This window comes from Lagenorhynchus albirostris, chromosome 2 (assembly GCF_949774975.1).
Source record: "Lagenorhynchus albirostris chromosome 2, mLagAlb1.1, whole genome shotgun sequence".
NCBI classification, from domain to species: domain Eukaryota; kingdom Metazoa; phylum Chordata; class Mammalia; order Artiodactyla; family Delphinidae; genus Lagenorhynchus; species Lagenorhynchus albirostris.
This window is the reverse complement of record NC_083096.1, coordinates 9207050-9223166: the sequence shown is the minus strand read 5'-3', so window position 1 is coordinate 9223166 and position 16117 is coordinate 9207050. Positions and strand designations below refer to the sequence as shown.

Sequence of the window (16117 nt, the reverse complement as noted above, 5' to 3'; positions counted from 1 at the left end):
AATATTTGTTGAATAGTTGAAGAAATTAGTGTAAGCCTCAGCCCTTGACCCCTTATTCAACTAGCTTTTTTTGGTACCTCATATGTGCCAGGCATTGTTCTGGACATTTGAGCAAAACAGGCTATAATCATGTAAAAAAAAAAAAAAGTTGGTTTAGAAGAAATTTGCGTTGCTTGTGGATTGTATGACTGAAAGACTATAGATTCTATTGGAGCTTGGGAAACAGAGCCCTCAGAAACCCTCAGCTTTCAACTAACCGATGACCTGCTCTGTTCTTTCTTCTAATTTCACAAAGAAGGTGAATAAAGGTCAAGGTTTCACAGTGAAACCAGGTAGCCATAGTCCATCTGCACATTCGGAAGCCAATGAAATTAGGGAAGATAAAGAGGGGAAGGGAGGGGAGAAAAGGAAAGGAAAGAGTGTTTGGGTACAAAAACACAAGGGTTTTAGGACAAAAAAGCAAATTAGGAAAGGGGGACTGAACAGTGTTTCTGCGAAAGAATAAACAAATGTGGATAATGGCCTGCTTGCTATGTAATATTTGGTACAGGTTAATCGTTGGCTAATATCAATTACTGCTACTGGGTTGGGCTGTGGTTAAAATAGACTTTAGTTTGATGTAATCACAGGTACTTTTCTATGAGACCACAGACACCTGTGTCAGTATCCTCATCTTCCAGCAGCTCTGCAGTCAAATGCCCCTCTGGTTTTAGAGACACCCTCAGCTGCCCAGACCTTCTACCAGTGGACTGACAGAGGTTTGATTTGATACTTGGGTGTGGTTTCTTCCAGGAAACAAAACAAAACAAAACAACCTCAACATTGCAAGACTCTTTCATCGTTAGTTCTGAAGTGATACACTGTGTAAACAACTCTGCTCATGAAAAGAGAAGGGAAAGGGAGACATTCTCCCTGGTATTCCTGGCATTACTCCATTGCCTTTGAAACTGTCCCAAATCAGAGAGAATTCTGTACAAAGGGGGAAAATCTCACTTTTAGATATTCTCAGAAGCGTTTCATTGTCTATGCAAGGTAAGGATTCATTGAAAGATGTAAAGGATGAATTATAAATGTAACCATCTATAAGACAGTTGTTTTAAAGAAAGTGTTTTCTAGAATTGGACAGGATCATATAAGTTATGATGCACCCACCATGCTGTAAAGAGGTTTCAATTTCCTCAGGAATCAACTGCTGTCTCATGGTGAACAGTGCAGTCAGGAGAGGGACAGATCAGTTCCAGAGATCATCATGGACACCGCCAGCCCCACTGGGACATTTGAATCCTTGTCCCATTCTGACCCAGCTTCCCTGCCTTCTTGCACATGGCCACCCTCCTGCTGTAATTCAGTGTAAGCTGTACTCGTCACCTCACTTTACCTGCATTGCCCCCTCACCCTTTCACATGGGGAGGCAAATATACCTTGCTCAAACAAAATGTGAGAAAAGAAACCCCAGACTAGGAGAATAGAACAAACTCCCACACAAGCCAGGCTGCTTTAATAGTGCTGTGCACTGTCTTCCGTATGTTAAGATCTCCCTGTCTCAACTGAGAGCCTGGGCAAAACAGAATCACAAGGGGAAAAAGCCAGAGAGTCACAAAGAAGACACCAAATCAAGATGGGGTAGAATTTAAAACCTCACAATGGTAAAAAAAAAAAAAAAAAAAAAAGACAAAAATTTCTCACAGTAAAAATTACCCGATTTTCCCAAAGAAAATAACAGAAGTGTAGAGCAGTTTGTAAGTTTATGAAGCCTGATCTTCCGTATCATCTGAGACAAATGATAAAATAAGATTGTGTGCTTGTTCTAACTTTGAGTTCCCACCAAATATACTGTGCTGGTTTTCTGCTTCTACAAATCCAACTGAAAACAAAACAAAATACATAGGAGAAGAAAACAGAGATAGGAAGAGACTACAAGAGGGGCTATTTACACTTTAGGAGTCGGCTACCTTTGGAATTTTTGAATATAACTTTCCCAGTTGGTGGCAGCCATGTTTCCTCAATCTGTAGGTATTCCTGTTCTAAAGCAAATTCATAATTTACAAACGTTCTGAGGCCTAGCTTAAGCTTAGCTGACCTTCAAAGGGTTAGTTTGTTCAGCATTTCCTTTTATTTATTTAGTACCCGAGGTACTCCCAGGATACTTCAAGTGTCTTCCTGTTTGCCTGAGCTATTGAATAGTCAAAATGGGGTTCCTGACACTTGCAATCATGAAAATCCCATCTTAACAACAGACTCCACAACAGAAGCTTTCCACCACCCCTAATTCAAACGGAAATAACTTAGTGCTTTCCAGCCTCATCATGGGTTGGCTTAGAAACCGGAGCTGGATAAGGTCTGAAATTGGGAGTGATCAGTATTTCCAGCTATGAGTATCTCTAAAAAGCAGATGGCGAGAAAATTAGATTGGGGTTGGCAGAAATAGTCTGTGATATTTCCACATCATTAACATCTGAACATTTGTACATTTGTCTAATATATTAGTTTGCAAAAATACACTACCTAAAAGCAATGGAGGCTCATGACAAATAAATATTGATAGAGAAAGGAACAGTGTGGAAGACTGGCCCAGTGAATGCCAGGAGCCCTGCCTTTGGAGCAGTTGGGTTGCCAAATTCACTGTGTTTTAAGAAGAACTCTAGGCAAAGAGCTCTAACCTGGAAATAAAAGTGGAAAACATACTACCTATAACAAATTCCAACTAAATCCTAATTTTTCTGTGTCTAATCTTGATCATTGTAGAATCTCAAAGGGAGAAAAATCTCCCTACGCCACTGTCATAGCAACAAGCTGCTTAAGGATCCCCTTTGACTTCTACACAGAGGAAACTGGCAAAGAGTGAGCTGATACAATCAACCTCACAAATCAGGCCAAAATTAGAGCTTGGTATTGAACCCACAGCCCTATGAAATGCAGCAAGATTAGCACTTCACTAGGATTTAACGGGCACAAAAGCTTTCGGTTAATTTTTTTTAAAAAAAAAGGAAAAATGGGATAATGAATCAAGCTTACTTGAAAAGTACAGGCACAGGAAACTGTGGAGGACCACAGACCACTTGACCCACAGAAGCAGTAGAATCACGCTAGAGTGGTCACCACTGACTTAAAGCTATTCACCTCAGAAGGAAGGTTATGACTTATTTTGAGTGTATGACATTTATGATGTAATAAATGTCCAGTGGGTCTGACCTCCATACATGGTAAAAAAAAAATGTAAATAAACACAAAAGCAAAACATTAGAAAAGACATGGAAAAAATGCAGTTAGGATAGTCACAAGAAATGAGTGACATGGCTTTGGAAAGGACAGAACATGTCAGGCAAGATAGATTCTTTTAGGAAAATCACGTAGTTAATGGAGAAAAACAAAGAATATAAATCACTATTTTAACCATTTTAATGTGTAGTAAAGGCAAAGGCAAATCACTGGAATCATATTAGAAATTTGAAAAACTTCCTTTACAAATGGCCTCTCCCAGGCTGACTTTGAGCATCTTTGCTTTTGCATTTATGTCCTGTGTCATGTAACAGAACGTTCCAGTCCAACCGCAAATAATGTATTGATGTTCTTATAGCACAGTTTCCATTTATCTGAACTTGTGAATAAGACACTTGCTTTAGTACTTGCCCAATTTTACTTGCAAAGCTTAATCAAACAGAGTCTGACAATGACTACTCTCCCTTGTTGAAATGATTATAAATCGTGGGGTGAAAATAAATGAAAATGAATCCAATATGCAGGAAGTATATCAGAGATAACATTCATCAAGAATAACTGGAAAGATGGGCCTATTAATGAGAATGTTATTGGTAAGATAAGATCTAGGGTGAGTGAAGTTTACAGAATCACATGAGCCCAGTTCGCTGAAGGTCCCACATTCAATTTTCTTATAACCTCTTAAATTATAGAAAGGAGGTGTTCGGTGTTTACTATAAGTCGATTAGAACAGGGTGAGAAAAAGAAACTAGATTCTTATCTTGCTCAGTTTGCAATTACTGAAGATCACTGAATTTCCCCAAGTTGCAAAGATCTTCTCTTACTAAAACCTATCAGTTGATTTCTTCATTTAGAAAATAAAATTGGAAACAAGTCTAAAATGTTTAATCCTTTTATTCACAAATGATATAACGTAGGTATCAATGTCCCCACCAACGTTTTACCTGGACACAGAGAAAAATCCTTCCAAATTCACATTTGTTGAAGCTTTTCAAATAAACTCTATGAAATGTAGCTGTAACGCTGTCAGTAGCCCTACCCACAAGCCTGGAGAGTGAAGGAGCCAAAACAGACCCAGGTAGTGACCCTTTGTCTTACTTCCTTAACCAGTGAGAGATTATGCTAATTCAGCAAAGTCTTTCAGAGCCTCTTTTAAACTCTGCAAAGCTTTGCATCTTCAGATCCATTCTTCCGTGGTCTTCATGCATGTAAGAGGTGTCTACTTGCTGGAGACCAGTTTCTCCACTGCAGTTTTTTGTACTCTCCAAGAGGTGTTGATCTTGAATGCAGAAACAGGCAGAATAGTTCATGTTGATTTTGTAGTAAATGGCAACAGTGCTTTTTTAAATTTACTTGAAGTGTTATTGATTCACAATATTGTGCTAATTTCAGGTGTACAGCAAAGAGATTCGGTTATGTATGTGTGTGTATATGTATACATATACACAAACATATATTCTTTTATTTCCACTCTTTTCATTATAGACTATTACAAGATATTGAATATAGTTCTCTGTGCTCTACAGTAAATCCTTGTTGTTTATCTATTTTATACATGATAGTGGGTATCTGTTAATCCTATACTCTTAATTTATCCCTCCACCCCCTTTCCCCTTTGGTAACCATAAGTTAGTTTTCTATGTCTGTGAGTCTGTTTCTGTTCTGTAAATAAGTTCATTTGTACTATTTTTAGATCCCACATGTGATATATTTAATATGGTATTTGTCTTTCTCTGTCTGACTTAATTCATTTAATATGATAATCTCTAGGTCCAATATACTTCATTTAGTATGATAATCTCTAGGTCCAATAATGTTGCTGCAAATGGTAATATTTTGCTTTTTATGGCTGAGTGATATTCCATTGTATATATGTGCCACATCTTCTTTATCCATTCATCTGTCAATGGACACTTAGGTTGCTTCCATGTCTTGGCTATTGTAAATAGTGCTGCTATGAACATTGGGGTGCATGTGTCTTTTTGAATAGAGTTTCTGTCATTTCTGGATATATGCCCAGGAGCGGGATTGCTGGATCATGCGGTAACTCTATTTTTAGTTTTTTGAGGAACCTCCATACTGTTCTCCATAGTGGCTGTACCAATTTACATTCCCACCAACAGTGCAAGAGGGTTCCCTTTTCTCTACACCCTCTCCAGCATTTATTGTTTATAGACTTTTTAATGATGGCCATTCTGATTGGTGTGAGGTGATGCCTCATTGTAGTTTTGATTTGCATTTCTTTAATGATTAGTGATATTGAGCATCTTTTCATGCTCCTGTTGGCCATGTGTATGTCTTCTTTGGAAAAATATCTAGTTAAGTCTTCTGCCCATTTTTTTTTTTTTTTTTTTTTTTTGGTATGCGGGCCTCTCACTGCTGTGGCCTCTCCCGTTGCGGAGCACAGGCTCCGGACGCGCAGGCTCAGCAGCCATGGCCCACAGGTCCAGCTGCTCCGCGGCATGTGGGATCCTCCCGGACCAGGGCACGAACCCGCGTCCCCTGCATCGGCAGGCGGACTCTCAACCACTGCGCCACCAGGGAAGCCCTGCCCATTTTTTGATTGAGTTGTTTGGGTTTTTTTTTTTTTTTTTTTTTTTTTTTTTGTGGTACGCGGGCCTCTCACTGTTGTGGCCTCTCCCGTTGCGGAGCACAGGCTCCAGACGTGCAGGCTCAGCGGCCATGGGTCACGGGCCCAGCCGCTCCGCGGCATGTGGGATCTTCCCGGACCGGGGCACGAACCCGTGTCCCCTGCATTGGCAGGCGGACTCTCAACCACTGCGCCACCAGGGAAGCCCCTGTTTGGGTTTTTTGATATTGAATTGATGAGCTGTTCGTATATATTTTTTTTAATTAATTAATTAATTTATTATTATTTTTTGACTGTGTTGGGTCTTCGTTGCTGCACGTGGGCTTTCTCTAGTTGCGGCGAGCGGGGGCTACTCTTCGTTGCGGTGCGCAGGCTTCTCATTGCGGTGGCTTCTCTTGTTGCGGAGCATGGGCTCTAGGCGCGTGGGCTTCAGTAGTTGTAGCACATGGGCTCAGTAGTTGTGGCTCACGGGCTCTAGAGCACAGGCTTGGTAGTTGTGGCATGTGGGATTAGTTGCTGTGGCATGTGGCATCTTTCCAGACCAGGGCTCAAACCCATGTCCCCTGCATTAGCAGGTGGTTTCTTAACCACTGTGCCACCAAGGAAGTCCCTATATTTTTGAAATTAAGCCTTTGTCAGTTGCATGATTTGCAAATATTTTCTCCCAGTTCATAGGCTGTCTTTTCATGTTGTTTATGGTTTCCTTTGCTGTGCAAAAGCTTATAAGTTTGATGAGGTCTCACTTGTTTATTTTTCCTTTCATTTCTTTTGCCTTGGGAGACTGACCTTAGAAAGTATTGCTATGATTTATGTCAGAGAGTTTTTTGCCTATGTTCTCTTCTAGGAGTTTTATGGTGTCATGTCTTATATATAAGTCTTTAAGCCTTTTTGAGTTTATTTTTGTGTAGGGTGTGAGGGTGTGTGCTAACTTCATTGATTTACATGCGCCGTACAGCTTTCCCAGCATCGCTTGCCAAAGACACCGTCTTTTCTCCATTATATAGTCTTGCCTCCTTTATAGAAGACTGACTGACCTAGGTATGTGGGTTTATTTCTGGGCTCTCTATTAACAACACTTTCCTTCTGTCCCACACTTTCAGAGCTATTCCCTCCTCAGTTCATTCCCCTCTGATGGCACTTTTCACCCTGATGACTTGCTTAAGTATCTCTCTGCCCAACAATACTGTGACCATCTCTGGACATTCATTCATCTTTCTATTTGCAGTACTTAGGTCTGATACATTGTAGGACCACAATTAAAGTTTGTTAAGTCAAGATATTTTGTTTCAATGGATCAAAATTTCTGTTCATGTCACCGAGTCTTACCACATATATTTCTACTTTTAAAATACAATCTCATACTTTTCCCCATAATTCCTAATGTCCACAATAAAATGTCAGCAATATTATAAAGGCCCAACATCAGTTTAATCAATATCAAGACTGAAAAAGTCATTCAGCAAAGAACTCCCCACAAGGATTCAGGCAGTTGGAGTGAGTGGAAACTAAATGTAAAATCAACTCAGCAAAGATTAAAATTTACCCCCATTGAAGTTGATAGCCTGCGCTACTACCACTGAGCCTGCGCTCTAGAGCCCGTGAGCCACGTCTACTGAGCCCACGTGCCGCAACTACTGAGCCCACGTGCCACAACTACTGAAGCCCACTCACCCAGAGCCCATGCTCCTCAACAAGAGAAGCCACCGCAATGAGAAGCCCACGCACCACAACAGAGAGTAGCCCCCACTCACCGCAACTAGAGTAAGACCGCACGCAGCAACGAAGACCCAACGCAGCCAAAAATAAAAAAAAATAAAAAAAATTTATTTAAAAAAACACACAATTTCACAGAAGAAATGTACAAACCAGATTATGTTTGTAAGAGCCACTATTTATTCTCTTGGCTTTTGTCAAGTCCTCTACAATTTCAACCAAAGCCATTGCTTCAGTAAGGATACTATTTGATCACTTGTCTTTTCTTAATGATTTTCACAAAAAGGAACCAGACAGTGACACTCCGTGTGATTGACAGGAAACTTCAGTGCCCTGCCATGGACTCATCAACCTTACTGCTACAGCTTCTCCAGATTTGCCCAGCTCTGGTACATACAGGCTTTGCAGGTGCTTCCAAGCAGCCCTTGAAACAGCAGCTACATTACTGTGCCACTGTGAATTTCAGATGGACCCCCTCTACCAGGAGCTTAATTCTCCATTTGGGCTTTGAAGCACACAATCGTAATTGCTTGCAAATGCTTGGGCTTGAAAGTCTATATTGAGGTAGCAAAAGGTTGGAGGTTTAAGGAATTATTAATATGTAAGAGGCAAATATTTATTTCATTGTCAGACCACAGCTTCCTAACGTGGTGTCAAGAGAACATTATTTCTGCCAACTATTTTCCCTACTTACTGAGAGTTCAGTTCTCAGAAATGTTAAGACACTGCTGCACATTCCACCCTCCTTTTAGAGACTGACAAACACGCACTAACATAGTCAAGGTTCTCAGAAGATCGGCATTGATCAAGTATTCAACTTTAACCCAACATTTCCCAAACTTATGTGGCCCCAGGACCTTTGCTGCTGCTGGTGTCATAGTCCTTGTCATACTTATTAACATCCAAAGGAACTACTGTTGCTGAGACATGCTTTGGAAATTATCAGTACATCTGGATAGTAATAATAGTGGCCTTTACAAATAAACTTTAAATCATTTTTCCCTAACATAACTTACCCACAGTTATCCAGAGGAATGAGAGGTTACTAAATAAATAAACATGAGCAATGCTGAAGATTTTAACTGAAAAGTAAGTATGGACTGAACCACAAGAAACACACAAACAAAAGCCTTTATTCATCCGTCTCTGAACCCCTTCATTTTTGTCTGGGTAACTTCCAAAGTGGCCAACTTATCTCACTAGTTCTCTTTCTAAATGTATCACATTATCTTTCGAACATCAACTGACGCTTACTACATACAGCATAATATTTGTGCATGCCTGTGTAGTAAGTACATTTTTAAATATAAATGTGATTCCTTCAAATACTTTTTATCCTGAAGATGGAACTAAGACAGGAAAATTCCCTTTTGTTAGGTTTACCTAATACCTTCAGAAGCTTCTCTGAGTAAAATTTGTTTTGTCTTTTCAGGGGTAAAAACCAACGGAGGTTTAAATTAAACTGGACACTCTATAAATAAACCACATTCTATATACAAACTCTGTACGAGCTTATATTGCACTAGCCCCTCTACCCTGATCAGTGATTAGTCATCTATTTCCTTGGGTTTTTATTTTAATTCTTAATTTTAATTAAAGCTAGACTATATCTCTCCAGAGATACTACCAAAATTTGGAAGATCATCACCTAAGAAGTACACTACTGGCCTGGCCAAATATATTCTTATTTTTACCATGAGTAGTTTTTCTCCTGATACTGTGTAATTCTTTTGTATCAGTGTATTTACACATTATGTCATATTTTTGTGTTAACTATACTTTTATGTGTTTATAGTTTTGTTTTTAATTTTACTTTATTCCTTTCCTAAGCAGTAATATACCAAAAAAACCAGTTTGATACATTATATTTCTAATAAATATTAAAACTCATGCACCCCTTAAAATCATCTTGTATATCACCAGTAGAGTGTTTAGCACACACCCTGGAAAACAGTAACATGAAAATTTCTTGCCATGGAAATAAGGGATGAGGTTTGGAGTAGGGAAAAGTTAAGATAACTTCTCATGACTCTCCTTCCTACCAGATGTGTGCACTGCACGAATGAAAAAAAAAAGTATTTGTTTATTTTACATTGCTTTCTGAAAGAAAAATAAAACCCTTTTTAAAATACTGTAATCAATGAATTTTATAGTCAAGGACTATGCAAAGTCCTGAGGGGACCCATCTCTAGTCTGTGTGATACAATAAACCCACCAAATGAAACATTTCATTGAAATATGCAGTTTTTATGAAGAAACAAGCACCCCCTAGAACCAAAGACTGATCCTGCTGAGGCTTTAGACGTGTGGTATATGTGTGTGCACCTCTGTAGGTCTAATTTTCTTTCTTTCTATATAATCAAGGGACCTAGTCTCATTGGGTTAAGTTTCAACCACAAAACATCACTGTGTGCTTTTTGTTTTTTTCAAGATACACGTCACAACACACCAAGAAAGGGGGAACTTCCAGTGTCTGTGGTAACATCACTTGATAAACAGACTCGTTTGAACAGCAAGGGCCTGTTAGCCGTCACTATATAAAGCAGCAGAGGCGTGGATTAGCAGATACTTGCCTGCTGAGGACCATGTGAGCAGCGGCCATCTCCACGCCAAGGAGAGACAAAATGCCAGGCGTGTTCCTCTCTGCTAATACAAAGGAACTGAAAGGAACTGATCATTCGCTTCTAGACGACAAGATGCAGAAAAGGAGGCCAAAGACTTTGTAAGTTCATTAACTGTGCAAATTTTGACTTAGATGACCCTCAATGGCAGAACAATTGAAAATGAAAGAATGGAAGAAAATACGAGCCTTTAGTTTACCTAGATCAGGGCAATGACCTGCTGTGAGTTACAAGTATATTCAGTTGTATTTAAAAATGAATCATGACAGGGCATTAAATGAGGTGGGAATTTTTCCAGACTTTGGCTCATAAAAATTGGCTCACTCTTGATATAGCAATATGTTGTATCAGCTATTTTTATTATGGCCTTATTCCTTGGAGAAGTTTGCTTCATGCTCTTTTCTTTTTACAAATAAAATGTATTCTTCTGAAGAAATATGAATATTTACTTTTGTGTCTTTTGTAGTGGAATGGATGTGAAAGCATACCTGAGATCTATGATCCCACATCTGGAATCTCGAATGAAACCTTCCAAGTCCAAGGACCTGTATGTACACTAATACACGGAACTATCACTATATAAGCGGCCTGTGCCTTAGCTCTGTATTCTAGCAAGGCGGTAATACTATACATAATGGACTTCGTTTTTTTTAAGTAACAAGACTAATAAGATTAAGCTGCATTAGTACCAATGTAATTTAAATACAAATGTGCATGCATATATTTGCTACTTATTATACTGTTGGAGTACATTTGGATCTTTTCATATTTTATTGGCAGATATTTTCATAACGATAGTAATTCTAAGCAAATTTTTGTTTTCTTATAGATAAATTTTAATAAAATGTATTAGAATTAGAGTCTCAGTTTGTGAAGTTATCAAAATGCAGCAGCCATTCTGATTTCATTTGCGCTTACACACACAAAAATACTAATTTATGTAAATGTCATCCCCTGTAGACTCTCTGCTGATGAAGTGAAGCAGTGGTCTGAATCTCTGGAAAAACTTCTTGCCAACCAGAGTAAGTATAGATGAACTACTGAATGTTTCTGGATTTATCTCAGTATGCTAAGAGATTGAATGGCTTCATTAAAATATAGTATTCTGGATGGGAGGGTGTGTGAAAAGTTGTACTCTAGCTGTTCTGTAGACTGATAGCTTCAGCGTATTATGCCTCATCGTGGCATAATGTTGACTCGGCACTCAGTTCTGCTACTGTCCTTTAGAAAAATTTGCCAAGGCAACTACCTGTTTCCATGGATCATTATAGGAGCAAAATTTTAAATTATGCTGGGGTTCTGAAGTTTAAAGTTTTAAAAAGTAAACCAAACATCTCAACACGTGAACTGCTATTCTGAAAGCTACCTAAAGGATGTATTTTTGTACCACTGGGGTAGGGGTAGGATTCACTCAGTCAATTAATAACTTTTTCCATTCATACATGCGTTGTCACTCATTCAGCCCAGGCATTTATGTGCAGGCATTTTAGAAGCACCAAGGACTCAAGAGTAAAGACACAGAGCCTTGCTGCCTTGAAGGCAGTTGAGACACACAGCATAAAACTGCATTATATATAACATGACACGTTATAACAGATATGATAAAAAGACTTTTTAAACACAGAGTCTCACGGGGAGTTTCTGATGAGAGAAGGGAAATGAGATCAGCTTGTCTTAGCCCTCATCATGGGCATTGGGATCCTGTTGGGATTAGGACCTCGCTCAAGGGCATAGATGGGCAGCTTATCCCTATCCGGGGTGAGCTGATCCCCTTCTCCCTCCCCCGCAACACCCTACAGAGCCTCACGTGGGGATCAAGTAGTTCAACCTGGTTCGTCTGCTTGTTATCTGACTTAGGTTATGATTCAGCCAAACAGTGCTATAGAAATGGCCCATTGAAAAGCCTGAATAACACTAGTAAATCCAAGCAGTACAGCGCACACAGGTAATATACAGGCCTCACGTCTTTTGACTTATATGAGTTGGACAGAGAAATTATATTTGCTAATGATTAACATGATGTTCATGCCTCCTGTCAATATTTGATTCCCTAAAATACTCTGCACTCTGGCTGAGCTGGTAGTGTAAGAAAAGAGATTGTTCTATAACCTGCAGAGCAGAATTGTAATGTAATAGCAGATGGAAGTGAAGCAGTCTCTCAGCCACCACTAAGCAGCTGTGTACCTGTGACAAGCGTGTCTGACCCCAGACAGACTATAAACGAAGGGGTCCCTAAGGCCTTCCCACCTCTACAAACGGTGACACAGCCATTTCAGCAGCATCCACCTCTTCCCTTTGTACACAGAGAATATGCCACCGTACTTTTCTCGTAAGTTTCTTCCAGTTATTCATTTATTGGCTGTGATAAATTAATTTATCTCACCCCTCACCCTTTCTTTTTAGCTGGTCAAGACGTCTTTGGGAATTTCCTAAAGTCTGAGTTCAGTGAGGAGAATATTGAATTCTGGCTGGCTTGTGAAGACTATAAAAAAACAGAGTCTGATCTTTTGCATTGCAAAGCGGAGAAAATCTATAAAGCATTTGTGCAGTCAGATGCCGCCAAACAAGTGAGTATTTAGTTCATTACCATCGGTTTATATGTAAAGACACTTAGATATAGAATAAGATTCAACATACTAGCAAGATGAAACCCTTTTTGAGTATTATGATTTTCACTGCTATATATTTAAGTGTATTCATATAGTTCAGTGCAATGATAATCTAATTTTTTACACTTGTGAAAAGATTGGATGAAAGATTGATTTTGTAAAACAAGCTAATGTGATGGGGTGGGGTAAGGAGTACTGGTGATGCCGACCAGAACTGCATGTCAGGGGGTCCTTAATGAGCTAGCTCGTTTTGGATTAGGATAAAGTAGAGATTAGTGCAATACATGGATTGCAGCAGCAGAAATATTTCCAGTTAGTAGTAATGCCCACTTCCAGTTAAATATTCCTGGTTCAAGCAGCAAACATCTGCACAAAGTGTCCTCTCCTCCTGTAAACCTTAAATGTGCACATCACTTTTCTCGATGCACGTATCACCTTATACAGATATTTAAAAAATAATGTCTGCCTCTTTTGCACCTCCCAAAGATATTATGAGCTAACTTGGAGCAAAGATATTTCTGCTTTTTTTGTGCTACTTCTTTTTAACTCTTCCACACCTAGGATAAGGTATGCTTAGAATAGGCATTCAAGAGATATTTGAGCTGATTTAAATGAGGTTTTAAAGCCACTGTCTTGAGGTGCTTCAAAAACAACAGTGACATCATAAAATATGCAATAAATTGGAAGTGCATATGAACTGATGAGGATTTCTTTTTAGATCAATATTGACTTTCACACTCGAGAATCTACAGCCAAGAAGATTAAAGCACCAACACCCACGTGTTTCGATGAAGCCCAAAGAACCATATATACTCTTATGGAAAAGGACTCCTATCCCAGGTTCCTCAAATCAAATATATACTTAAATCTTCTGAATGACCTTCAGGCTAATAGTCTAAAGTGACTAGTGCCAGCTGGAGGGAATTAAAGATGATATCAAGTACAGAAGGAATGTACCAGGATGGCTCCCTGGGGGAACACCTTGGCCTTTTTGGATGACTCACAGATCCAGGGGAAGAACCCATGACTCAGGACAGATTAACATGGAAGTTATCCAGGCTCAAGGCTGAAGAAGCGTGAGAAGAAAATTTAGCGATGGTAGAAGGAAGGAGATACTGTGGTACTGTCATAAAATACAGTGGACCTACGTATTAGAACATCCCTCAGAACTGAGAAGGCCGGGTAATGCTTGCTACGCAGAAACTGTGAATAAGTGTTTTGAAACTGGTGAAAACATGCTATAAGCTTCAAGGTCAAGTGACATTTATGCTGCATATTGTTATACAGAGATTGTACTGAGCTGCTGAAATCTCTTTTACTTGGATGACTATTTGAGAAGTATGTGTTTCAAAATCACCATTTCTGTTATTGACACAAAGTTTTTCAGTGTTGGTTGGTTTGTTGGAGTGTTTTGGGATTGAAAGAGATGAAGAGGAGAACAATGTATTTAACTTAAGCTATTGCCTTAAAGTTGGGAAGTCAGAATATATTTGTAAATTAAATTATCACAGTGTCAATAATAAATGTGAGTTTTGTCTTAAAAACATAGAAGCAATTTCTGTTTACATTTCCTTGCCATCTTTAAAAACTGGCATTTATTTTTCAGATTTAACAAAAATTTAAGCAAGGGTCTTCTACTTTCTATCACCTCTTCAACATCTAAAACTATCATCCAGTTAATCTTATATTTTGTGTATTACGTGTATGTATTGGACAGAATTCATTAGTTTTCTCTCTGCTATCATGATGTATAAAGATCAAACAAATATAATATGCTCTCATATAGTCAAGCTTCAAACTGATGAGAAATTGAAGAAGTCTTTTAAAGAGGGATAGAAATTTTATTTCAAGAAGTCATCTAATTAACAACTAATAATTTATTGTGATTTAAAGTTTATAAAAGCCAGATGTATTTTCTCATTTAATGTTCATAGCAATCACTACTTCCCAAATTTAGCTATCAAAACTACCTAGAATGTTAAAAAACAAAACACCAATTTTGGGGCCCTATCCCAGACTGACTGAATCAGAATCCCCAAGGGATAGAGTATGAGAATCTATATTTTAAGAGTAAATTCCAGGCGATTCTGAAGATGCCCTCGTTATGCAGGGTTGGGAATCCTGGAGTTAAGAGACAGTCCCACTGCCAGGGATTTACATGTAAATTTTCTCACCACACAATTTGTGTTCCCTCTACTGTGCAACACTGCCCCCCAATGACCAGAAGACATTTCCTAAACCCTCAAGCCTTCAGCAGTCCTAGGCATTACCTAAGCAGGAACACAAGACTGCTCTGGAGGATCGTCTACAAAAGGATAATCAGGACGACGCGCATTCCAGCATAGCCCATAGAGCTGTATCTTCCCATGCTCCCGTGTCCCATATATAATTGAATAATCAGCCACCACAGTGTAATACTCTGGATATTCTCAGTACAGGCTTGCCTATCATCAGGCACACAGCAATGACATGGGGCAATACGTAGAGAGGTTTAAAAAGTACTATTCTTGAATTGCCATGGGACAAAGTCCAAATTGTCTCTACCATAAGCTTAATTCTATGATTTAGCAGGTCAAAATATTGTAAGAGGCTTAGGAAGGGAATCCAGTTTAATCACCATCATCATTCTCATCATTCTCTCCCTTACGCATGCCATCACCAAATTCCCTCAATCCTCCTTCTACAATTAATGTGTGCAGTTGGTATGTCACTTGCTCTTTTTCTGCCCCCCTCCCTCCCGCGCTAGTGTAGTCTCTCATTGATTGCTCATTCATGCAACTTGTTTTCTTTCTTTCCAGCCTCTTCTCTTCAATCCATCTTCAATCCATCCTCTAAACAGCCACAAACATCACCTTCTGAGACACAGATTTGGCCCTGCCATTTCCCGTGACATAAAACATGAAGTTCAAATTTCCTTTCTGGAATTCAAAACACTCCCAGTGAGACCTTCAGGATATAATTCGTCTTACTCCCCTCTCGGCATCCTTCCGACCTTGACATCACTCTGGATCAACTGCCTTTTCTTGAAGGAGTCCTGGTCTTCACTACCCTTTGGTTAATCTACTATCTCTCTAAAATGCCTCTTCCTACCTCCTTCCAGTTTTCAAAGTCCAACCAATTCCTCAAGGCCCAGGTAGAATTACTCTTCTATAAAAGCTTTCTAACACCTTACACCGCTATGTGGTTACTTTCAATAAAAACCGGAGGGGAACCAAGTCCATATAAACACAAGACACTCTGCTCCTATTTCTAGCACCACTGTCACATTAAATAGTCTAGGCCCTTCAAACTCGGAGGCAGTAGAAGTGCAACTGTCCAACACACATACTGGTCATAAAATGAATGCTTCTGGCCTTTGTCTTGAT

At 39.2% G+C, this 16117-nt stretch overlaps 1 protein-coding gene across 1 annotated transcript; it reads left to right on the top strand.

Moving 5' to 3' along the window:
* The first annotated feature begins 10103 nt into the window (after positions 1–10103).
* RGS1 (regulator of G protein signaling 1) lies at positions 10104–14266 on the top strand. Its single transcript, XM_060142028.1, has 5 exons — positions 10104–10244; positions 10610–10690; positions 11104–11165; positions 12547–12710; positions 13471–14266. The coding sequence occupies exons 1-5, from the start codon at positions 10147–10149 to the stop codon at positions 13654–13656; spliced, it is 591 nt and encodes a 196-aa protein (XP_059998011.1). The 5' UTR covers positions 10104–10146; the 3' UTR covers positions 13657–14266.
* Positions 14267–16117: the final 1851 nt, after the last annotated feature.

What these genes read in the sequence shown, in the direction of transcription:
- RGS1 (XM_060142028.1), top strand. Translation starts at nt 10,147, where the DNA reads ATGCCAGGCGTGTTCCTCTCTGCTAATACAAAGGAACTGAAAGGAACT. An exon ending in CCTTCCAAGTCCAAGGACCT is followed by an intron (nt 10,691 to 11,103) that starts GTATGTACACTA and finishes CATCCCCTGTAG; the next exon opens with ACTCTCTGCTGATGAAGTGA. An exon ending in AAAACTTCTTGCCAACCAGA is followed by an intron (nt 11,166 to 12,546) that starts GTAAGTATAGAT and finishes CTTTCTTTTTAG; the next exon opens with CTGGTCAAGACGTCTTTGGG.